Raw genomic sequence first — 24,496 nt, forward strand, 5'->3', positions numbered from 1 at the left:
GTGGTGAAGAAGGGCATTCCTCTTACATGATTAAAGTTGTCACTGGGCAGAGCTGATTTCCTATCTGAATTGCATGTTGTATTGATGACATAGAGCGTTGTGTATCTGGAACTGTGATTCCCAAATTGAGATATGGGGACCTCACAATAGATCACGGAGGCCTTATTGGAGCGTTGGGGGCAGAGCAGGTCATGTGGCTGCAGTGGAGGTGACTTCCATAGCAGACAGTAGGAAAGTCTGATAGGGTATAAAAGCCTGAGCAGTTGTGGTCTGTATGTCTTTCCCATTGGTGTACTTTCCCCGTATCTATGAATCCCTCATATTGAGTTTAATTGTGGCCTGTGGAAGCTCCTGGCTTTGCAAATGCTTTAATAGCCACAAAGCCAACACCATTGTTTTTTTTAAAACAGGAAACATTATTACAATGTAGCTTGACATAATATTTCTGTCTTGGGATAGCTGATGAAATAGCATCATGGGGAAATGCGGTTGGAGCTTTCCATCTCTTCTTGTTAGCATTTCCCATGATATAGCCTAGAGTCCTTAGTCCTATTGCTTAGTTTTAGGCTGTGAGAATAGTAACAGAGTCAAGGTTTTCCTTGAGAACAAGCTTCCCAGTGTAGTCTGAAAAATTAACAGAGTGAATGGGTACAGAGGCACAAGGCCATTTGCAACCAAGGCCATGTCTTTGGCAAACGACTAGCAATGTTGTTTAAGGACAGCCTAAAACTGAAGCAACAGATGAAAGAGACTTCTGCTCAGATAATTTTGCAGAACTTTCAAGGCCTGCCGAGAGGGCAGGACCAGGGGACAAAATTCTGGGTGACCCAGTCATCCTGTGGCTCATGGGACCAGCAAATCATGTGACTTGTTCTCTGGGCGGTATGAAGAGGGGGGAGGGCATTGTGGCTTTTGTCACGGTGGATTACCTGAAAAAGTGACAGTCTGGCTATGTGTGATCACAACAACCAAACCACTGTCAAATTTTTCATTTTAGATTTTTCCATAAAATGTAATGAAGTGTTCCAAGCGTACATTGTGTAAATATTAGACATTTTTTCTCTTGTGGACCGTGATAAATTAATAGTGGTTTTAAGTGAGGATTTATAAGAGTTTGGAAAATTATGAGGTCACAAAATGAAGGAAGTTTGCGAATGTGTTGTCATGTGATTTTTGAATTCATTTTTGATAGTACTATATGTGGCACCCTCAGAGAATTTGTTACTTAGGAACTGTTATCTCAAGTAGTAGAAAAGAGCAAAAGTCCAGTAGCACCTATAAGACTAACAAAATTTGTGGCAGGGTATGAGCTTAGGTGAGCTGTGACTGACGAAAACTCATACTCGACCACAAATGTTGTTGGTCTTATAGGTGCTACTGGACTCTTTCTCTTTTCTACTGCTACAGATAGGCTAACATGGCTACCCATCTTGATTTGTTATCCTAAATGACATTAAAAAGCAGATCAAATCTAACAAACAAACAAACAAACAAACCCTCAGAGTTATTAGATCATTATAATTATTTATACATTTTTATCCTTCCTTTCTGCAGAACCACTCAGCATTGGTATCAAAAATTATAAAACAGAATTCATATGTAAATATAGGGACACCAACAATTAAGCTATATAAAAGCAGGAATTGTGACTTAGTCTGACACTTTGGCCACTATACCACGTTGGCTTAGGAATGCTTGAATACCTGCAAGATTGATTCACTTCACTTTTGCAGGAGGTATTCAGGCATCCCAACTTTTGTGTATGTATTTGCACAAAGAGGCTAGTTACAGCCGTTAGAAGCTGTCTCACAGCTGATGAGACTTCTGATCGCTTGAAGGGGAAACTTTTTTCAGTACCCAGCAAAGTTTTTTGGGGGGAAGAATCTGGAGGCATTCCATAAAATGGGCCAGATGGTTTATTAAGCACAGTGGCATTTCTTCCGCTTCACCTAAATTACCTATAAGTAGATTCTACCCCCCCCCCATCAGCTGTGAGTTGGGCAGAATCCAACTCACAGCTGTTGGGCAGCTGTTCCGAGTTGCTCAGTGCCAGCCTGCTCAAGAGCGTTAAACAGGTTAAGTTTGACTGCTGAACAGGTTGATTGGGAAATTTGTGGCATACCTCCAATGGTTCTGAAATAACAGGGATGCATGGCCATATCTTGCTAAAACCTGGAGGGATATATTCGGAGTGCTAAAGAAAATGTCATTCTTAGAGGTGACCTTGTTGACTTTGGGGTTGAAGAAAGAAACACTGAAAGTGCCCCTAAAGATAGAGCATAACTGACCTGTCCAGCTTGTTTCAAAAAGTTGTTTGAGGGTTGCTTACAGACCTCTAAAAATGGTTGACCAGTATTGTGGCTCTGTGATATAACTGTGTTCTTAAAAGAGGGACATCTGTAAAGCACATTGACAAAGATGGTTTCAGCGTCTTATAGCATACTGAAAATCTAGTTATTGCAGACTTGAGAGTGCGTGCCAAAGCATAAATGAGAAAATGGGTGTGTTCTTCATTTTTCATTCGAAGCTCCAACACCAGCAAGTGTTGTTTTGCCATGTCTGCAATCCTATGCACACTTTCCTGGGAATAAGCACCTTGCATAGGATTGGATTGCTTGCTATGTTTGTTTTAATAATGAGAAGCATCATATTAAACATTTGCCTGTGTGGCATTGCTTACATTCCACAGCTGATTTGGTTCCAGAGCAGGCCTCCCTAATGAATATGCTTCATTTATGAAATTGGGAGAGATTCTGAGGGTGACCCAATCCATCCCTCTTCCAACAAAAGGCTTTTCTAAATTTAAACGATCTCTTACAAATGCTCATGTAGCCAACTCAAAAAAGCCTCCACAAATTCTCCTTTGAACCTCTACCATTATCCAGCAGTTCTTCTCACTGTGGAGGTTGGAGAGATCAGGAAAAGCAGCATTTCCTGGGTCAGTTTTCTGCATCCTTTAGGGCAGTCAGTTGCCTTTTGTCTTTGCTGGCTTTGGGTTTGGTGAATCTCCTGTTTATCATATCTATTCAAGTATTTGAAAACTGTGATGATTATGACCTCCTCTAATATTCTTTTATCCAGGGCTTTTTTTCAGCTGGAACGTGGTGGAACAGAGTTCCGGAACCTCTTGAAAATGGTCACATGGCTGGTGGCCCCGCCCCCTGATCTCCAGACAGAGGGGAGTTTAGATTGCCCTCCGCACCGCTGAGCGGTGCGGAGGGCAATCTAAACTCCCCTCTGTCTGGAGATCAGGGGGCGGGGCCACCAGCCATGTGACCATTTTCTCCAAGGGCAACCCACTGAGTTCCACCACCTCTTTTCCCAGAAAAAAAGCCCTGCTTTTATCTAAGATAACGCATTTGCTCTGCTGTTCTGGACAAATCCAGACTTGCATAAACAGTACGTGATACAATCCTCATTGCACTGAACAGCATCAAACTGTAGTTGGTGATTTGCAAATTGAATGCTCCACTTCAAACAAAAGTCTGGCATATCAGGAAGAAGGTGGGAGTCAAACAATTTTCTCCGTATCTTATCTTTCCAAGTGCAGAGTAGGTTCCCCCCCTAATATAGTGGAGCCATCTGCAGTCCGGCAATCCAGAAAAAGAAAGTCCTCTATTCTTTTTCTCTCACATTTGAACTGGCTCTCTCTGTTTACCACTGCTCTCTTCTTCTCTCAATAAGGACATGATTTTGTGGCGAGCTAGCCATATGACTTTCCCCTTTCCCCCATGTCTGTACTCTCAAAAAGAACTGAGTAGCACTGAAATCACAGATGCCTTTTGTGTGACTAATAAATTAAGCTGCTTGGAACTCAGCTAAACCAAATAGTCTCCTATGTCAGGCCTTTGCCCTGGAAGGGTGACAAGCAGATGCATCTGCTCTTCCTTCGACATTTTTGTGCCAGGGTGCTATCCTGCCTGTCAGCACTTGTCACTGCTGATGTTAATTGCAACAGTTGCTGTAACTCTTAGCGAATTAACAGTGTCATCGTATGGTAGCAGCAGTTTTGAGGGCATGTCACAATGACCAGCCAACATAAAATGATGGGGATAACATTTTTTGGAACACATTATTGTACCTTGGGAATTTTTCTTTGCTACATTTTTGTAAGTTGCCAGAAAACACTGGGTTTGCTTCAAATGATGGATAGCTATCACTTTGGCTGGATGCCTCCTTTATGCTGTCGCTGCTCCTTATACCAGAGTGTTCTGCTCATAAATATCCTTGGGCTTGCAACCAGAAAATGGGTTGGGCTTACCAGGCAGTAGCAGTAGAGAATTTTTACTTAATGCAGTTCCGTTGCCGACAAGATGCTGTGCAACAGCTACTGTAACATGAAGTGCTGATTTTTCATTTTTGGTCAGTGTTGCTATGTACAAAAATCAAAAGGTACAAAGCTGTATGGTTTGATCAAAGAAGGTCATTATCAGGGGTGCTGAAATATACCTTCTGCTCTAGTCACAACGTCTTTCTTGTGTTTGTGCTTGTGCAAGAGCCCTTGTGCACACAGAAATGTTTTGTGGAATCCAACCCAATATATATGTTGGGTGCTTTCTGGAATTTTTCTTGTTTGCTACTTCTGTACAGCTTCATTGGGCAAGAGGGACAAATGAGGCTAAATTTAGAGTTGCAGCAAAGTGAAGAAGATGCAGAGGAGTTAGCCGTGTTAGTCTGTGGTAGCAAAATCAAAAAGAGTCCAGTAGCACCTTTAAGACTAACCAATTTTATTGTAGCATAAGCTTTCGAGAATCAAGTTCTCTTCGTCAGATGCCTGATACAGAGACTGGTCAAATATAGAAGAGGAGGGGGGAGGAGGGGAGGAGAGCGAAGATGCAATTAGCGGGGGAGAGGATGTAGTGAACAATCAAGGTTCAATTTATTTGTGCGTGGAGGATTTCATTCTGCATTTGAATTGCATAATCAGGGATTGGATGAAACAACAGTGTTTTTTAGGACTAGAAAATGGAAGGAAGTGGATACTCTCCACAAAGATGGGGTTTCCAGTTTTGTGTCCACTGCATCTTTTTTAAAAATGAAAATGCTTTGTTTTTCAGAGGATTTCCCCAAACCCCAGATCATAGTTCAGCCAGAAAAGACAATAGCCGTCCTTGGCAAGAACATCCGCTTCACCTGTTCGGCGGCCAGCAGCAGCAGTTCCCCCATGACCTTTGCCTGGAAGAAGAACAATGAAATCCTGAACAATGCAGAGATGGAGAATTTTGCCCACGTCCGGGCCAGGGATGGCATGGTGATGGAATACTCCACTGTTCTGCTTTTGCGCCACGTCACTTTCACCCATGAGGGTCACTACCAGTGCATCATCACCAATCACTTTGGTTCTACCTACTCCCAAAAAGCACAACTGACTGTTAATGGTGAGTGAGAGGCAGAAAGAGGGTCATGAAAAAGAATACTAGGAATTACTTATGCATGGATCCTATACTACTTCATATAGAAAGCACATTTGCTTTTCTGCCCATGGACGGTGCAGGGGAGGGTGATTTTCACCAGTTTCCCCCTCTCACTGCAGCCCCCCATTTTGATCCCCCGTGGTGTTCACACTACAAAAGATCCAAATCATAGCAGAAGTTTTCATAACTCTGTTATGTAATTGCAAATCATGCCCTGAAAACACAAAAAAGTGAAAATGATACAAATCAGTATTTATGAAAGACAGGTCTTAACACATGTTGAGTATCTTCTCTTTACTTTTCATGCCCAGAAAGCATGATTATCTTTGAGTAAAAAATACACTTTTAAGGAGTTGCTGAGGAATTTGGTATGCCCCCCCCCCTGTTTTGTCGCTGTGTTTAACTCTTAGTATTACCCTCTGTCATTCTTAAGTTAATGTTAGCACATTTCTTTTGGAGGTTTTATATTGTAAGTTTCATGAGGGATGGCAGCACTTCAGTGGCTGTTGTCTTCTGGAACAGTGTGTTGTTGTGATTAGGAGTATGCAGTCCGGATCCAGGAGTCAAGAAAAAAGCCGGATATTTGCCGATCCAGCTAAATCCAGCTTTCCCAAATCAAAGAGAATCTGAGATCCGATTTGGAAACCTTGATCCAGATTCCTGGGTAAATCTGGGAGCCATAGCTTCAGCCTCCAGCAGGCCCCTTTCCTGGGCTTCTCCCACTTTTTATCCAAGAGAAGAGGAGGGAGGCAGGAATGAAGCAGAGGCGGGGGGAGTGTGTGGTCAATCCGTGCAGGAGCTCCCCTTTTATGCCTTGCTTCTGTGAACGATTCTGGCTCAGTTAGGCTCAGTCGCAACAGTGTACCTCGTTTCAGTTTGGTTTGGGTGGAATTCTCTCTTTTGACGTGATTGCCTGATTTAATATTGGTCCCCTCGATTCACTTTAGTTCTGTTGGGCTTCCTCTTGCATTTGGTAGTGTGTCTTTGGCCACTGGTAGTCTTGTCCCTTGTTTCTGCCTGCGAGCCAGCTGCTTGGAAATAGTTTCTGGTGGGTAGCTATGTTGGTCTGTAGTAGAAGAGCACAATTCGGCTCCAGTACTGGACCCAAATCTCACTTGGAAATATTTCTGCCATAAGAAACAAGGGAGAGGGGCTGGGGACAACTGCTTCAGAGGCTTGTAGAATTGGATCCTGGGGTCCAATCTTCCTGAAACTTTGGTGGTCTTTAAAAGACAGCAAGCAGTAGGTTGCTTGATAATTTGGCGATGCTTGCTTGAAAAACGCCACCCCAGCTCCCTCCCCAGATAGCCCCCAGATAGTTTTCCTCAAAGGAAATAATGGCCAAATAAATCTGGGATTCTCTGGTCTGTCTTAACTGGATCAGAGACTTCTGGATTTCAGAAATCCTAGATTTTGGGGGGATCTCTGAAACTCGGATTCATATTTCTCAGGGATTTTTTTGGTGCACACACCTAGTTGTGATTAGAAGGGCAGACAAGGATCTGGGAGGCCCAGGCTGGAGTCCCAGCTCTGTCCGGAAAGCTCACGGGTTGAACCTCTTCTCAGCCTCTCCTACCTTACAGGTAATTGTTGTGAGGATAAATTGGAAGAAGGGACTTACAAGGCACTCTGAGTATACATTGAGGTGGGAAGTGTACCCTCAAACAGTTGTTATTGTGAGGATAAAAGGATGGAGAGGAGAATAATGTTAAGCTGCTTTAGGTCGCCATTGGGGAAAAAGTGGGATATAAGTATCTAAATCAATAAGCACAAGAGTATCATCCAAGAAACCTTTTCATTATCATTCTGTCTCTCCTTCACAGTGTTGCCATCATTCATCAAAACCCCCCATGACATTGCAGCCCGGACAGGGACGACAGCTCGGTTGGAGTGTGCTGCCAGTGGACACCCTATCCCAGAAATCGCTTGGCGGAAAGATGGGGGCACTGACTTCCCTGCAGCACGTGAGCGTCGGATGCACATCATGCCGGATGATGATGTCTTCTTCATCACCAATGTGAAGATAGAGGACATGGGTGTTTACAGCTGCACTGCTCAGAACCCTGCTGGTTCGGTGTCTGCAAATGCTACGCTGACTGTACTAGGTAAGGAAATTTGCTTCCTTTCAGATAGGCAGAATGGACATTGAGAGTGAAGGGTAGGTTAGATCTATGTCCCAGTATACATGACACTGGAATAGCTGGTCAGTATCCTATAGTCCCTCCCAGTGGAGATCCACAAAGGAGTCTAACTCAGAGGTACTGGGTGCATGACAGTTGCACCAATAGCAACAATGCCCACATGCACCAATCAGTATGGCAGGCCACTGTGCCACAGCATGCTAACTTGCATCCCTGACATCCATCCTGCTGCACTCGCCTCCCCCATGTGATTTAGGATGTCTGCAAATGTACAGATGTGACAAAAAATGGGAAAAAATTTACAAAATATAAGGATCAACCTACAGGAGGGAGGGGAAAATGTGCGACGAGAGGATTGGGGGTAGGAAAACGTGAGGAAAGGAAGACGGGGCAAGCAAGGAATGAGATTTTCTCTCCACCATGAGATGTCACAGGCTTGCCTGTTGTTTTATGTGTAACTTTTTCTTTGGAACATCATAAGAACTTATCTTTGCCATTTTTAAGAGTGCATGGCCAATGGTGTGTAAGAAGGAATTAGGTTATAAGGTGGCTCTTCTGGAAGTGTCCCTTCTGTCCTGTTGGAGGAGTGTGGAACTTTTGAACAGTTTTTTGCAAACAAAAAGTCTGGGAACTTTTGGAACAAATTTGGGAAATACGTTTCTGGGAACTACAATGAGTTTGTGTCTTCCATCCATAAACACAGAAAAAATACCTTCTGCTATTAGAAGATAATGCTCATTCCTGCCATTTTGGGGTTACACGATCCTGGATGGTTTTTTCTTGTTAGGGCTGTAAATTGCTCAGATTAAACTAGAACTTGTGGCTGTGTGGGTTCTTTGGTGTGGCGTTAAGAGTTCAAGCGCTGAGAAGAATTCTGTCTTCCGCAGTGTGAATTTGAGAACTCTGTTAGCTGTTTGTTAGATTCGCCCGCAACTTCTTAAACCTTGGCTCAGTTAACGTATATATCTGGCTTCTTGCAGAGACGCCAAGCTTAGTTCACCCGTTGGAAGATCGTGTTGTGTCAGTGGGCGAAAGTGTGGTCTTGCAGTGCAAAGCCACCGGGAGTCCACCTCCACGCATTACCTGGCTGAAGGGCGACCAGCCCCTGGTAGTCACCGAAAGGCATCATTTCACCCCTGGTGACCAACTGCTCATTGTCCTGAATGTGGCAATGGAGGATGATGGGAAATACACTTGTGAAATATCAAACACGGTTGGAACTGAGAGGGCACACAGCCAAGTGAGCGTGCTGTCCTCACTTGGCTGCCGGAAGGATGGGACCACGGTTGGAATCATCATCATCACGGTAGTGTGCAGCATCGTATTGACTTCTCTGGTCTGGGTATGCATAATCTATCAGACCAGAAAGAAGAGTGAAGAATACAGCGTCACAAACACAGGTAGGCCCAGAGTCTTTTTGGCTACTGGGATCCAGATCTGGAGGGTCTCTTTTCTGGTGCTGTCTGGGGCTTAAGAAATAGATTGGCTCCATAGAGCGATATAATTTTCTGCAAACATGGCAGGAGAAAGCTGATGTGGTCTTCCCAGGTTGGGATAACAAGACAGAAGAGGCACATCAATATTTTTACATAGACTAATGTGAAAATTAAGCTATTAGGCTCCTCTTTGTCTTCTGTATAAACCTGTTATACTTCTCTGCTTTGAAAACCTGAATTGCACATGGAGCATATTTTAAAACAATGATAACTGGATAGTGGAGGATAGGGGCACCTTCTTCGGGAGGCCATAAAATGGCCCCCTGAAGTGCAATCTCCCTGATACTTGGGGGAGGGTGGGAAGAGAGGTAGAAACAGGTCCCCTGAAAATTGGGTGCATTTTGCAAGCCCAAGCCACCTAAAAAGCCCTTTTGTTTTTCCCCATAGGGAATAATGGAGATGGGGTACCTTCTTTGGAGGGCCATACATGGCCCCCCAAAGTCCAATCATTCTGAAACTTGGGTGGTCATTAGAGGAGAGTTAGGAGAAGGTCCCCACCAAGTTTGGTTTGCTTTGTAAAGAAAATGCCCCCCCCCCAGGCTCCCGGAAAGCCAGGAGCATGTTCCCCATTGAAAACAACCGAATCTTTAAGAAGCAAACCCGAATCTTTCTGAATTGGGTGAATTCCCTTTATTCTGAATCTTTTTTCCAATTCAGAAATTCCGAATCAGGAAACCCAAATCACCCTGGCCCTGCACACCCCTAGTTACTGCACTGTAAAATGAAATCAGTCAAATAGGTTGCTGATTGCAGGAACTGTAATGTGATTCTCTATTTAAGCAGGCAGTCTTCTTCTGTTTACTGCCTTCCCCTCTCCTCATTTTTTTGGTCCAGAATTGGGCTGGCAGCCAGACAGCACACCTGTTTCAGGTTTTCTTCTGTGTTAATGCACAGGAAGCAGGTTGGTGGGTTTCTGTGGCCATCTTATTTGTGCTGAATTGTAGTGCTGAACATTTTTTCATAGATTGGTTTTTTTCCTTCTGGATCTCTACTATTAATGCACCCCCCCCCAGCTTTCACTTTGGTTTTAGAATCTTTTCTTGGCTTTGGTATGCAAGTTTTTACAATGTTAGAACCTATTCAGTTGACATATAACAACAGGAACGTTTCAGAAATTGAACAAAAATGTTAATGGGGATCTTTTGGGGTGACACTGAACATATGGCCAAAGGTATGTGAGGTACACCAAAATGGTGTTCTCTTGTTCAGTAGGGTAGTCTTTACAGTAGTTTAGACTCCTGCCATGTGATACAGATATTGGCAAACTTTCATTCAACATTTAAGGAGCAAAGTTATTCTTTATCTTTATATACACTCCCACAACTTATTAGTCAGTTCTTGAAAGGCCTATTTAAAGTTGTTTAAACAAGCATGAGGCACGTTAAAGACTGATAGAATTTTACTCCAGTATAACCTTTCATGGCCTAGAGTTCGAGGGGATGCTCACTTTGCATTCATTTTAGGCATTTAGTTTAAGGGGAAAAACAGCAGGGTTGAAGAACTATAAATGCAGGAAGTATGGGGTGGAATGTGATTATGGGCAGTTCTAACATAATCGAGGAAAATACAAAGAGTTAGCACCTGTAATGGGTGGGGAGGCTGAGATTCAAGCTTGGTATAATTCAGTTTATAGTAACTGTACACACTGTGCCACACTGGTTTTGGTACAGCATAGAATTAGTACATCACCTTTCCCCCTGTCTTTCCAGATGAGACCATTATACCGCCTGATGTGCCAAGCTACCTGTCCTCCCAGGGAACCCTTTCCGACAGACAGGAAGTGGTGGTCCGAGTGGAAAACGGCCAACAGCTCAATGGCCATATACAAAGCAATGGTATGGCTTGGAAAGTCTCTCCTTCCATAGTCCAGTGAAACAGTGTTACTTTTGCTTTTCCTTAAGGGATTGAAAATCCAACAGCACATTCAGCAAAATCACATGGGACAGACCTTTTTAGGGAGGTTAGGGAGTAGATTTTTTAATAATCCTCCACGTCATAAACTCTCTGCACATAGTATCAGAGACAGCACTAGTAATATCATAACTTCCTGAGCAGATACCCTCGGAATCGACTCACTTTTGCAATTCAAACATCAGGGCCTCATGAATATGGTAAGGCCGGTGATGTCATAATTCTGAAGCCCAAGATGGCCATTCCGGAATCCCCCTAGACTACAAAAACTAGCCTGAAGAATCTAGTTGAATCTCTCTCTCTCTCACACACACACACACACACACACACTCTCTCACTCTCACTCTCACTCCCTCTCGGGGGAAAGCCTTGGAAATGTTGTGGAGCAGAACTCATCAACTCCATACATGGCTACTTATTAAGGTGCTTGTTAAAAGTTTACTCTAGGAGTAAATTACGTATCTTATCATTTTAATAGGCAAAGATAACTACAAATGTTCTTGAAAACATTTAGATCTAGCAAGGAGCAGAAGACAATATGAATGCTGGAGATCATCTTTATTCCCTCTTGCAACACTCATCCAGATGGCGGATGGGTGTGCATGTGCAGTCTTAATTATGTGCAGATTAGCCGCCTGCATCTAGAACAGAATCAGAACCAACAAGCATGAAATGTTTATGCTCCCTTCTCTGTGTATTGTTGCCTATCATCTTTACATAGCTCTCCCTGCAGTCTTTCTTTCGCTGACAGCCAGTAAACCCTGAACTCTAAAAATAGGATTCTACTAAGGTATTCACATATTAACTTTGTGGCATGTAGGTGGGAAAGGAATAATAATAATAATAAATAACATTCGATTTATATAAAGTTCTTCAGAACAACTTAACACCCACTCAGAGCGGTTTACAAAGTATGTCATTATTATCCCCACAGCAATCATCCTGTGAGGTGGGTGGGACAGCCTGCTCTGCCGATAGTTTTTGTGGAACATGTATCGGGGGAAATAATCTTTTACTATTCTGGTTATACTTAATGGAGTGATGATGTGTCCTTGCCCAGGTGTAGATATTTATTTAAAACATTTTTAGCCACCTTTCTACCTTGCAGGAATTCAAGGTGGCTCAGTACATTAAAGAGTCCTCTTGATGTATTTAGTCTTTGGAGTCGTCACTTTGCAAAGGGAACTTTCTTCAGCCTCCCTCATTCTGGACCTCAGATGAATTAAAACTGTTGTTTCTCGTGGCGTGTGGCCTTCTTTTGTTTGTGCCGTGACCCATCATAAGGCTCCAGGATGGAGCAGTTCGTCTCGGTTCACTGTTTGGAAAATGCTGTTTGCAGGGCTAGGTTAAAGAGAATAGGGGCTTTGTCTGGGAGCCCACTCTCCGCATGCATGGTGGCCATACAGATGCATAAAGACAAACAGAAGAGCCACTTTGGTAATCTACCATAGGTAAAGATCCTGCGTCTTTATGTTCGTTTCAACCAGCAACATGACCACTGCTCTTCTATTATGTGACATATGTATGGGCTTTCCACAATTCTGCATTCATTCAATTTCTTGGTGAGAACTCTGTAACAAAATTCTGCTGATAAAGGTGTTTGAATTTTGGTGAATTTGGCCATGAATCTGAATTTGTTTTAGGCTTTGGGAATGAATTATCTGGTGCACTTTTATCCCCCCTCAATAATTTCCTCCTAATACATGCGCATGGGTTTGTTTGTTGGCATGAAATCTGGGTTTTCATTTTTATGCCTCATCTTGTATTTCCCTTGTCCTCAGAAGCTTGCAGCGCCTGTAATCTGAATGCAGTTTGTCATTCTTTTGTAGGTGTTTGCCAGACAGACACAGAGAAGAGACCAGTGGTTGATGATGCTCCCCCTCTTATTTATCGACAGCCAAAGCTATACCTTGGATATAATAAAGACGCTTGGAAAGCAGATGATGTAGCTAATGGGATGCTTATTACAGACAAGACAGGTACAAAGCATGAATTAATAGGAGAGCTAACAGGAGGTCCATATACCTTAATAAAACCTGTCAGAGAACCATGGCGGCCTTTTTTGGAGTTGCAGAGAAATGTGTTTTATCCATCAGTGTAGGTTTCAGGATGTATTTCCTACCCACTGTAACTGGTAATGTGCAAAAAGCATCTGCGGTGTTAGTCTGAAGTAGTCAAGAAAACAATTTAGGAAGTTCTTCTGAAATGAACAGGAGAGATCCAGAGCCTGATGCTACTACCTGGATCTTGTCTTTTTCAGGAAGGTATGGGAATCTCTCCCAAGATTGTGACCCAGAATGCTTTATCTGATACCATGTATCAAATCAGTTGCACTTGGCAAGAAAAATCAACATTGGCACTTCTGGAGCCAGTCCAAAATTTGATATCCACAGCAAAACATAGTTTAATTGTTGTGCACTTATCCACTCCAGCTATGAACTGTTAATGAATTACAGACACAGAAGAAATTAAAACATTTAATGCCATGAGCATCAAAAGGGTATGATTTCAAACAAGGAAATGGTGTCTTAACCCTTCCCCAGCTGATGAGCTTTCCACTGCAACATTCTGCAGCAAAAAAGTTGGATTCTGCGATTTGCATAAATTACACAAACTATGAATATTACACTGTTGTTTTTATTTTGCATAATGTAGTTTAATTTTGCTAGTCCCAGGGTGAAATACTGAATACTGAAGCCCCACACTTAGCCTCTAATCTTCTGTGTTGCCTCTGACTCCTGAGAGTCCACTCATTTCAATACCTTTACAAGCACAGGGATTGGAAAGTTTCATTTTTTAGAAATGAAAGCTGAGATTTTTCACTAGTCTGGATTCTGTACACAATTCAACCCTTCTCTGGCTTTCTTCAAATATTACTGTAAGAACACTGAAGAAGGAAAAGACTGCTCTAAGCTCTAAGAAAGTGAACCAGCCTCAAAGCTGGCTTCACTATTCCTTTAACATGTAGGTGTTACAACCACCAAATAATCCCCCCCCCGTGCCTGTTTCTCTCTTCCCAGGGTACAGCTTACCAGTTGTATGTACTGATTGCAGTGGGAGCACAGACAGCATGAGTGTCACCATTTACCCCAAAGAGCCAGATTACCCTCTGGCTGTAGACAACGCTCATCCAAATCCATCCAGTAGCAAAGAGTCCAAGAGGCATGACAACAGCACACCTGCTGCTAACTATCAAAGTCCTCCAAAGTGCAACGGGACCGCAAGCAATAGGAAATCGGATGTCAGAGGTACCATCTACCCCAGCAACCATGACAGAATGCCGGCTGCTAGCCCAAGTAAGCTGCTTCAAGTGGAGAGCAAAGGTATGTATTTTGGGTGCAGGTGTGGGAGGGGTCTTGCTACCATTCCGGTGTGTTTGTACATCCATTTTAGGATATGAAGGGACACTGGCTGTTAGAAAAGGACTCCGTGAATGTGCACATTATGCTTCCACAAAGGGTCTCTCAGAAAAAGTCCTGTGACTGGAAAATTGAATCAGGATTGACTCCCATTTTATGAAGGATTCTTAGAAAATACCTGTTTGGGAGCATGTTATTAAGGGGGAAAGAGGGCTGCACACATGTGATGTTCAGTCCTGCAGTGGTAGGAGTCCAGGGTAGAAACTGAACCTAATTTGCCCACCTCACAGTGCCGTTCTTATTTTTAAACTTGACATTTACCTCTTGGGGCCAAATGTCGTTGGTTGAGTTTTTTAAAATCTGTCTTGCCACTGGGTCAAATTCTAGAATCCTTCCTATCATGAGGGAATTTGAGGGTGATCTGCGAATGGATGATTTATTAACATCAGCCCTCCCAACTGGAAGAATGAGAGATGGGTCTAGATCAGGTAACTAGGTTACCTGGGTGGCGGGGATGAGAAATACCTTGCAGCATTGGATCAGAACATGGGTAGATGGTCCCTTGCATGGATTTCCTTTCCAGAGAAGTCTGTATTGTCAGTGAGCTTTTTAAATTGTCAGGGAAGGTTGATTATTGATCTGCAATAAGCATGGCCAGAAAGTTGAACAGAGCCTTTGATCAGGTTATAGAAAGTGGTTCTTGAAAATGTTGTGCACGTCTACACTATACATAAAAATTACTATCTAATGCTTTAGATTATCTTACATTGCTCATTCCGGGGGGCGGGGAGGGGGCAGGGATCGTAGGATTTTTTTCTACTGTTCTCCCAAATGTCCTAATTTTTTATTGGAAAAACTTTTAAAAATCTCTTCAGACTATTTTATGCTGTACATTTTGAGTGAGGAAAACTGTTGCTCATTCTAAAGAAGAAAATATTTCATAAGAGATATTTTTTTCAGTGCTCTCCAACATTTCCCAGTGTTTCCATTGGAAAAATTAAGGAAGTCCTCAGACATGATGTTACACATTTTGAGTGAGAAAAACCTTGCCCTAAAATTTCAAACTATATATTTGGAATGAGTAAAATGCAAGACAGGGTTTTTTTTGTTCTTCATTCAAAAAGAGAAAATGTTTCATATGAGTTTTTTTTCTAATTGCTCCCCTAAATGTATCAGTTTTTATATTGGAAAAATTGAAAAGAATTTTTCAAAATAACAGGAAAAATCAATTTTTCCATACAAATGCCCTGGCTTTCTTCCAGGACTCCACATGCATTTGCTCATGAGGTAGGCATCGTAAGGTCTCCCAATCCAAACTTAGGATCACATCCCAGAGGCACTTGCATTGTTGCAAGGAACTCTGGGAGCATATTCAAACCTGGGAAAGGCCCAGCATCAAGTGGCTGTTGGCATGATGCTGGTTCTCAGAGGTTATGGCCCCATTAATGGGTCCAGACTTTAGTTGGTGTCCAACCCCTTTCCCTCTAGCAGCAGACATAGATGAGAATAGTGATCTTTGGTTAGGTCACAGTTCTGCCTTTTCTGTTTTGCTACGATTGGAAGAGAGAACAGATGGTGGGGTTTTGGAAACCCACTGCTCTTGGTGACTCCTACTTTTGATCTCTAAAATCTGCACTGCATTTTTTGCTTGCAGGTTCTTCACAACCTTTAACAAATTCTTCTGAGCTTCACAGCATTTTACCGGCTTCCGGGGGTTCGGTCAGGCACCTAACAGGAGTTGCTGAACTATCTCAGACATTGCCAGCAGTGGAGGCTAAACAAACACTTCTCCTCAATGGACACTTACCAAGGTCACGTGACTCCCTTCATGAGTTAAGCCACTGAAGATCACAATGGACAGAGGAAAACTGCTCCGTACAAATAAATGGAACATATTATGTATCTACAGATTTCTTTGCACAGAATATCTAAGCTACTTCTACCTCAGGTTCTCAACTGACAGCCTCTCGATGGGAAAAAAAATTAAGAGAAAAACAAAATGAGGTATAAGAAGCAAGCTTGTGTGGGGGAACAAAGTCCTTTCTGAGCGTTGCCCACTTGTACATAGTTTGAAAACTTCCATGAGAAGTATCAAAAGCTCACACATTGGCTTGCATAGAAAGCACAGAAATGCAAAAAGTTATTGTGTAAAGTTGGGGGGGCGGGGGTGTATTTGGTAAATTTGTACATAAGAGTTTTCATATATATAAATCTATGTATCTATATATATATATATTATATATATATCTTCTAACAGAGTTATTTTATTCCTTGGTGCATGATCAAACAGAGTGAAATTGTTCAATGACTCTACATTGTTTTCTCGCTATACAGTTTCTCTTCTTTTTTTGTTTTTTCCCTCTCCAAAGTAATCATTCTGGTGCCTTACGTGGAACTTCAAGGTCAGGCCCATATTTTAATGGAGCAGGCCTTGATCATGAAAATTTCCTTTATGTAGCAAATACCGAATTGGTTTGCTAATTCAGTTATGGATCCCCATCAATATTGCACTTGACATTTAAATTGAAATTTCAGCATTACTAGGCAGGGAATGATGCAAACTGCCCTTCGAGAAATTCATATACAAGTTTCTTAAAATAAATGGGAAGTGTACAAAAGCACACTTGTGAATTGTGCTTGGCATAGTTTCCACAGGTGAAAGGTTGGATGGAAGCTGGCGAATATTTTTTAATGGCAGAACCCACAACTCCTGTCATGCATGGTGAGATACACAGACAAACATCCAGTTGACATAAACATGTTTTAGATGCACAGATCTGGTGGGCAGGATCACCATTTGTTCATTGCACTAGTTAAGATTCAAGTATCCTAGTGGAACCACATTTGGTTAGTTCCTTTTTAAATGCGAAAGAAATCCCTTTGAATTTTTTATGTTCTTTCTATTTAAGTTCCTCCAGGAATTAAGAAAAATGAATTCATAGGCTGTAACTACAATAGGGTACTGTTTTTATTTTTATAGTGCTTTGAGAGCTGTTATCTAAAGCACTGTGAAAAAGCAAGCAAACAAAAAAGGTGAACATGTGCAGGAAAAACTGTTTTACTTAAAAATAGAGCTTTTAAACTCTATAGAAGTGCTGCTTCTCTTGATGTTTGTACCTGTGTAACAAAAATATCATTTTTGCCCTAGTTTATAGTTCAAGATGGTTGCATTTAAATCATGACAGACGGGGAGGATTTCTTTTTTTTAAAAGCCATGATTAAAGGCCACTTTTAGAGAAGCAAACTGCACAACAGGGGGGTGAGAAACACCTCTGTTCAGTCAAGAACTCTCTTTGGGACAGAATGTGTTGCCCCTTAATTAGTTCTCAAAAACCAGTGGAAGCCTTGTGAGTGGCTTTGGAGGCATCTTGACCATTGCGCTTTCTGAAATATTAAGGGTGTTAAGTTCTTCTTACACCAACTTTTTCCTCAACTCTTGCCCTATTAGAAAATACCTTACTGAAGAAGGCCACATATTTCATAACTGCAGTACATTCTTCAATGGTTGGCTTTATAGGAAGCATCTGTTTTGAGAGGCCTGCCACCTGTAATTTATCCTGTAGTTTTGATGGGGAAGGGACACTTGCATAGGAAAACTGCTCAAATGCACACTTTTCTCATAACGCTGGATAGTCCTGCACTCATTTCACAGCTCCCTTAAAATAGTCTTACTCACGGAAGACACGGGGTTGTAAATCAAGGACATTAAAACAGTTGTGGGGGGGGGGGGCGGCACACAAACGAAGCCTAGGACTAAAAAAATGACTTATTCATTGACGCTGACCTTTATGAAGCAATGCATAATTTGGCAAGCTACCTTTCTCTTACCCTTCTGGATAGTTGATACACTTGCACTTTGTGGTAGGTGGCTAATTATGTAAAGTGCCAACTGATAGCTACTGAGCAATCTTTTTTAAGGGGCCATTTTCTCCCCTTGGGTGAAAGGAAGCAAGATGTTTATAAAGGGGAGACAAATGAGTCATGGTTGGTTCATGGGATATGAGCACAGAGAGGCATGAGGTAAAAAAGTATCACCATTGGAGAGGCTGCGCACACTTGCTACATTAACAGTTGGGGGAAATATTGTATTTTTTGATACAATTAACTGTTTAAATAATGTTACTTCCACTAAATATATGTGAATCTGCTGCTTCTGAGAGGCAATGTGAAAGAGGAAGTATTACTTTTGTGTACAAAGTTATTTATTTATTAGAAAATTTTGGTACAATGTTGTACATTGAGAAGTACATTGTAAAAATATTGGAAGTGTCTAACAAACAGCATTGAAGTGTCTTTAATAAAGGTCCATTTATAATATCACTGGAGTTTTTGTCTAGCTTGAGATTGCCATTTTTTCCCTTTTAGAAAACCCTTCTGAGTATCACTGTTGTAAGCAGTTTGGGATGGCAGAAGGCCTATTCTGTGCATTTGCTCCCATGAATTATGGAATTCTCTCCCACTCCTCCATCAGACAAGTTGTATGAATTGGCTGAAGCAACTGAAGACTCCAGTCTATGCCATCACCCCACTACTGCCAGCCCCATGCCATCCAGTTCAGACTACATTTAGGCCTATGACAAGTTCCCCCTTCTATTCAGAATCCAATGCAGAGTTTTTCCTCTGTGGCTCAACTCCTGTTCAAAACTTCCATATTTGATCATGGTAGTTAATGTAGCTTGAGACTTAAGTATCTATTGTCATCACCACATCAGGGCTGCTTGAAGAGGTTGCTTGGCCTTACCTCTCAGCCACCGTCTCCTAGTCACTGTCTCAGAGGATTTTGGTACAATGCACAGCAAGACCATCCCATACAGAGCAGATCCAGTGTCTTCCCACTCAACAAAAGGCTGATGCTTCTGGGGCTTTGTGTGTGTGGGTGGGAAGACTGCTGGGATCAGAATAGGGGACGGTCAGAAAGGGCTTATAAACTTATGACCTATGCACACAGGAGTATATTAATAATAACATTTGATCTATATACCACCCTTCAGGACAACTTAATACCCACTCAGAGCAGTTTACAAAGTGTGGTGTTGTTATCTCCGCAACAATCACCCTGTGAGGTGGGTGGGGCTGAGAGAGCTAGAAGCTGTGACTGACCCAAGGTCACCCAGCTGGCTTCAAGCAGAGGAGTGGGGAATCAAACCCAGTTCTCCAGATTAGAGTTCTGCCCCTCTTAACCACTACACCAAACTGGCATACAAGTTCACTCTATCATACTAAAATTCAAAGCTGCCCAATGAAATGAACTGGCAGCAAGTATACGATTGGCAAAAGGAAATACTTTATCATACAGAAATTCGTAAGCACAAGAGTTTTCCAATGATGCCATGACAGGCCCTAGTGGCTGTGAATCCAAGGGCAAGGGCTCAGGGATGCAAAGTGCCAGAGAACTGCTAAGGTGCTTTTGCATAGGTCTGCACTAAGCCATTCCAGTAAGGAAAAAATACACGTCCAATGAAAGTCATGTCTTCCCAGCTGTATTCACACACAGTGTATGTATTTTATCCCTCCCTCTCCCCACAAAACAGTGAGCCAGTTTTTCTAAGGGGCAAGCTGAAGTGTGATACAAACCTGAAAACGCAGAGTGGCAGTTGTGTGGCACTGGGGTACTTTGCCTCCCAACATTTCTTAGCAATAACCTTGGGACTAGTATGTAACTAGAGAAATGGAATTATATTCAATCTTGTAACCATGGATAAGGTTTGAAAGAAAACAGGTAGGACAGAAAAGCATATCCAGTCACACAGTGAAGTCCCCATCCCCACATGCAGAGGGCTTTAATTCCCTGCTTCATGTTTGGAGCCCATTGTCATATTTGTGAGACTAGACCCTCATCTCTCAGGGTAGGGTGTCCTGGCAAGTTTCAGCCCTTGTTCATAATCTATAAAGGAAGAGGACAGATAATGTGTCACCACCACTGCAGATTCTTGCACAATGACAATGGAAGCTGCCTTAAGCACAACAGATTCGTCAACAATCCTGCATAGCCTCAAACCCATCCTGCTCCACTGACTGCAGTGGGTTCAAGTGCATTTGACTATGTCAGATTATGACCTTAGGTTACAATTGAGAAAAAAAATATTCTGATGCATCATCAAGCCAGAATACAGACCGTTTAAATAACAGCTAGATGTATCCCATCACAAGCTGCTTTTGCAACTCCCCAAAGTTTCAAGCTCAGGGTTATCAAGAAGGATGGCACAATAATCAGAAATCCAACTGTACAGGAACTTGTGGGGCTACCTTGAGGCTCACAGGCATAAACAGGAAGCTGTACCTCATTGCCTCCAGAGCAGTGCCCAACCAACTTGTATTCAGTTGCTCTACTATAAAGGGCCTGTGAATTATCCCTTAGATACTGAATGGCAGATGAGCCTGCCGCCACTTAATCCATTCCCCGCTCGTCGTCCTCATGCTCCTTTCTCATGTTCTGTGATTTTTCTGTGCCGCTTTAGAGGCAAGGGATGGAAAGAAAAGAAAGAGCAGGGCTTTGTTTCTTTTTCATAGGCAACATTGTTAGACAGTAAAATAATACAACATTGTACTTTTACTGGAGAAATCTGAGTCTAATTAAAAAAGGCAGCCTTGCTTATCCAAGCAAGAATGCTTGCTATGCACCTGCAGGTATGAACAGTGGTCTAAACTTTCCAAATGGGGTTCAAACAAGAAACAAATGGCCTTTCCTCCGTTGTTCATATATCGAGAGAGAGGAAGACCCACAGTCCCTTCTGTCTAGGTTGAAGTTTGGGGAGGGGTGCATAGCAGGCCTCCAGTTATGCAGTTTTCCTGAGTGCCACTACAGAGTTGTCACAAAAATAAAAGGAAGAATCTTTTCAGACCAGCCACGTCATTCCCACTGCGTTGTTTTTGCTTGCACATCCTTCTTCCTAAATGTGTTCTAATAATAATGCCTTTCAGGCAAAAGGCTGGAGCCCATAAAATGGGCTGTTTGCCCCCAAATATTGCCTTTCTTGGCACACTCCTTCCAATGAGCTCACTGCTAGCACAGGGGTTTCCATACAGGGAAATTTTATATTAGGGAAACGGAATTAATGGTTTCTTTTCATTCTTTTTTAAATAGTGAAAATAGAGTGCAGGCTGTTGAACAGCTGCTGAGCCACAGGAGGTGATGGTGGGGAAGTTGTGGGAAAGCAAGAGAGTATCTTCATGAATGTGTGTTTTCTTAGGGAGGAAAAAATATACAACTCCTCAGCGGTTCGTTCTGAGCCTCAGGGCCAGCTCACAAGAGCAAGCTGCGTATCTTGTCATAGGTCCCAAGGAAGATAAAGCCTCCAAGACTGATGGCCGACATTCGAGGGACAACGCCTGCAAAGAGCCTGAAAGGACATAAAGATAAAGAAACAATTACTTCACTCCTTCTAAAAAGCTGCAGCCAAAGGCAGAGTTGTTTTGCTCAAAAAAATACATAAAATTCTGCCCTATCAAAAATCTATCCACAATTATACATGCACAGATGATGTCCAGACTATATTACGGTCATGACAGTAGAATTGGTGAGACAGGTTCAAATGCCTACTGTGGCCTAAGGTCCTCCCTAGTGAACTTTATGCCCCCTCAGATAATTGTTTGGAGGATAAAATGAGCAAGGGAGAACCATGTATGGCATGCACACTGCTGAGCAACTTGGGGGAAGGGGAGGATAGAAAAGTATTAGGTAGATTCTTTGCTGTACGTAGTACTGTCATTGAAAAATTCTTGGAAACAAACTGTTCCCAAATATGATAATTCTGTTGCTAATACAGGCTGGACAATTTGAGCACATCAAACCTTTTTTATGTACATTGGTTTCCAGTTTGCTTCCAAACGCATGTCAAGGAGCTAGTATTGATCTTTCAAGCCGTAACTGGTTTGGGACAGAGGTACTCCAAGGATCACCCAGATAATAAGGCCTTGGTGGTGGCACGGGGTTGTTAAATTCCCTCCCTGTTTCTATTAAGGCCAAACTACATGTTTGGGTGTTTAAACGTGTTTGGTCCGGGCTTCCTGGACCCAACTCAGGTTCCCCGCAGATACACTGCAGCTGCAGGAATGGCTTTTAAAAAACAAAGGCGAGGGATATTGAGGAAACAACTACAATATGGTGGTTTTAAATATCCGGACCTGGAATTTTATAATATTACCTCTAGGTTATCTAATATCATTCAGATATTACAATATAAAGATCAAACAGATTGGATTGAGATCCTATACTCATTTCATCACTCTAGAACGACTCAAGAAGTGTTTTGGCTTTCACAAGATCGTTGCCCGCCTTTAGTGGTTCAAAATCCATTTCTAAAAACCTTACTTAACAATATGGGATAGATATAAAATTAAATTATTTCCTAAAACATCTAGGTATTCAGTAATTTCAGCCAATAAAAATTTTCCACATCAATACAATACAATAGACTTTAAGAATTCGGGAAATATAAAAAACCTAAGATTACTGGATATTGCAACAAAAAAGGTATACTGGAAAAAGTCCAAATAGAACAAAAAATACACCAAGAAATACCTTGGTTTTTCTATTTTCAACTAACATATCTCTTAAACAGAATAAAAGTTAAGGATATAATGAATGATTCTAAAACAGAATTTGAATTATTGTTAGACTCTCCAGATTATATTAGAAAAGGCTTAATAGCGAAAATCTATAATATTCTTTTGTCTGTTAAAGACCAACAAAATGCAAAAATTTGACACAAGTGGCAACAGGACTGTGAAATTGATCTAACTGATGAAGATTGGAAACAGGTTTGGTCATCTAAAATGATCAAAACCCCTGTAATTAATATGAGATTACAATCCTACAAGATTGTTCAGAGGTGGTACCTTACACCTCAGAGATTGGCACAGATCTACCCAAATAGGACACCCCTTTGCCGGAAAAACTGTGGTGAGCACGGTTCATACTCACACTGTTGGTGGGAATGCAAGTATGTGGAAAAATTCTGGCAAACAATTTTACGTCAGATTCTCTTAATAACATCATATAGTGTACCTCTAAAACCCGAAATAATTTTTCTTGATATTTGGAAAGAGCAGAATATACCTCGCCACCGTAAGGATTTGATAATATCACTTCTAGCAGCTGCTAAAAATGCTATAGCCTCAAAGTGGAAATCACATTTCCACTTTGTATGGTATTCCAAGGTGTGGGAACAACTTATCATGGAAAAGATAACAGAAAGGATGCAACTAGCATTGGATCCCTGTAAATTAACCTATTTTTATGAGAAGTGGCACCCTTTCCTGGATTTTCTCACAAAAAATGACCTTTTAACTACGAGATTACCTTACTATGCGATCATTAATCCAGAGATTTGAATGTATAGATTTAAGTATCTAGTAAATGAAAAGCCACTAACGGATATACTTACTGTTTAAACTAGAAATTTATAACAATGCATGTTTGTAATATTTAGCTAGTTATGGAACTTTATGGCAATACTGTATGTACTCTATGAACTGTTAAAAATTGAAGATTGTTGTATTTTGTGATATTCTTATTTTTGAAAATTTAATAATAAAACAAAAAAAAAAAAACAAAGGCGAGCCCAAATGGGTTTGGAAAGCCATCACAGCGGCAGGAAGGATTCCTGCCTTCCCCCAGCCAGCTTCCAATGTGGAAACAGCACTGGAAGAATTCTTTCCCTGTTTGTAGAAATATCTCCCTTCCCGGCAATGTTTCTGTTCAGGAAAACAGCTGGGGGAGAAAGCTGGAGCCTTCACACACACTTTCAGATTCACCTATCTTAGACGGTTGTTGTGAAGATAAAATGGCAGAGAGGAGAACAATGTTATCCAGTTTGGGTCCCCACTAGGAAAAAGTGAGGTATAAATTAATTAATTTTCCCAGCCTATATTTTGCAGCTAGAATCCTGCCAGGCTTTCTTGTGGGTATGTTTGAGGGGCAGATTGGGAATGGATGTCTAAAATAAAAAGTGTGGATTTCAAGCTCATCTGGATGATACCCTAACCTCTCAAAGTTCTCTGCATTTCCAGGCTCGTGGTATCTGATTGTGCTCGATCGGTGGCAAGAGGTCCCTTACGTTGTCAGAAGTTATCTGACAATTCCAGGAACAGTTCTGGTTTTGAAGATAGGTTCTGTCAAACCTGCTAGACCTTTGGGGAGAAAGGTACACATGATCTGCCTGTGTTCAGTCATG

At 41.9% G+C, this 24,496-nt stretch overlaps 2 protein-coding genes across 2 annotated transcripts in view; one reads left to right on the forward strand and one right to left on the reverse strand.

Moving 5' to 3' along the window:
• The window catches only part of LRIG1 (leucine rich repeats and immunoglobulin like domains 1), a 144,689-nt gene extending 126,051 nt beyond the window's left edge, over positions 1 to 18,638 (forward strand). Inside the window, exons 13-19 of the mRNA XM_054975670.1 lie at positions 5,058 to 5,378; positions 7,238 to 7,519; positions 8,536 to 8,955; positions 10,761 to 10,886; positions 12,792 to 12,941; positions 13,983 to 14,285; positions 15,976 to 18,638. Coding sequence (XP_054831645.1) covers positions 5,058 to 5,378; positions 7,238 to 7,519; positions 8,536 to 8,955; positions 10,761 to 10,886; positions 12,792 to 12,941; positions 13,983 to 14,285; positions 15,976 to 16,166 — 1,793 coding nt within the window. The 3' untranslated portion in view covers positions 16,167 to 18,638. The remainder of the gene's footprint in view (positions 1 to 5,057; positions 5,379 to 7,237; positions 7,520 to 8,535; positions 8,956 to 10,760; positions 10,887 to 12,791; positions 12,942 to 13,982; positions 14,286 to 15,975) is intronic.
• Positions 18,639 to 18,716: 78 nt separating this feature from the next.
• Positions 18,717 to 24,496, reverse strand: part of SLC25A26 (solute carrier family 25 member 26) — a 142,002-nt gene continuing 136,222 nt past the window's right edge. The window contains exon 10 of the mRNA XM_054975671.1: positions 18,717 to 21,661. Coding sequence (XP_054831646.1) covers positions 21,565 to 21,661 — 97 coding nt within the window. The 3' untranslated portion in view covers positions 18,717 to 21,564. The remainder of the gene's footprint in view (positions 21,662 to 24,496) is intronic.

This window comes from Eublepharis macularius, chromosome 4 (genome assembly GCF_028583425.1).
Source record: "Eublepharis macularius isolate TG4126 chromosome 4, MPM_Emac_v1.0, whole genome shotgun sequence".
Taxonomy (NCBI): domain Eukaryota; kingdom Metazoa; phylum Chordata; class Lepidosauria; order Squamata; family Eublepharidae; genus Eublepharis; species Eublepharis macularius.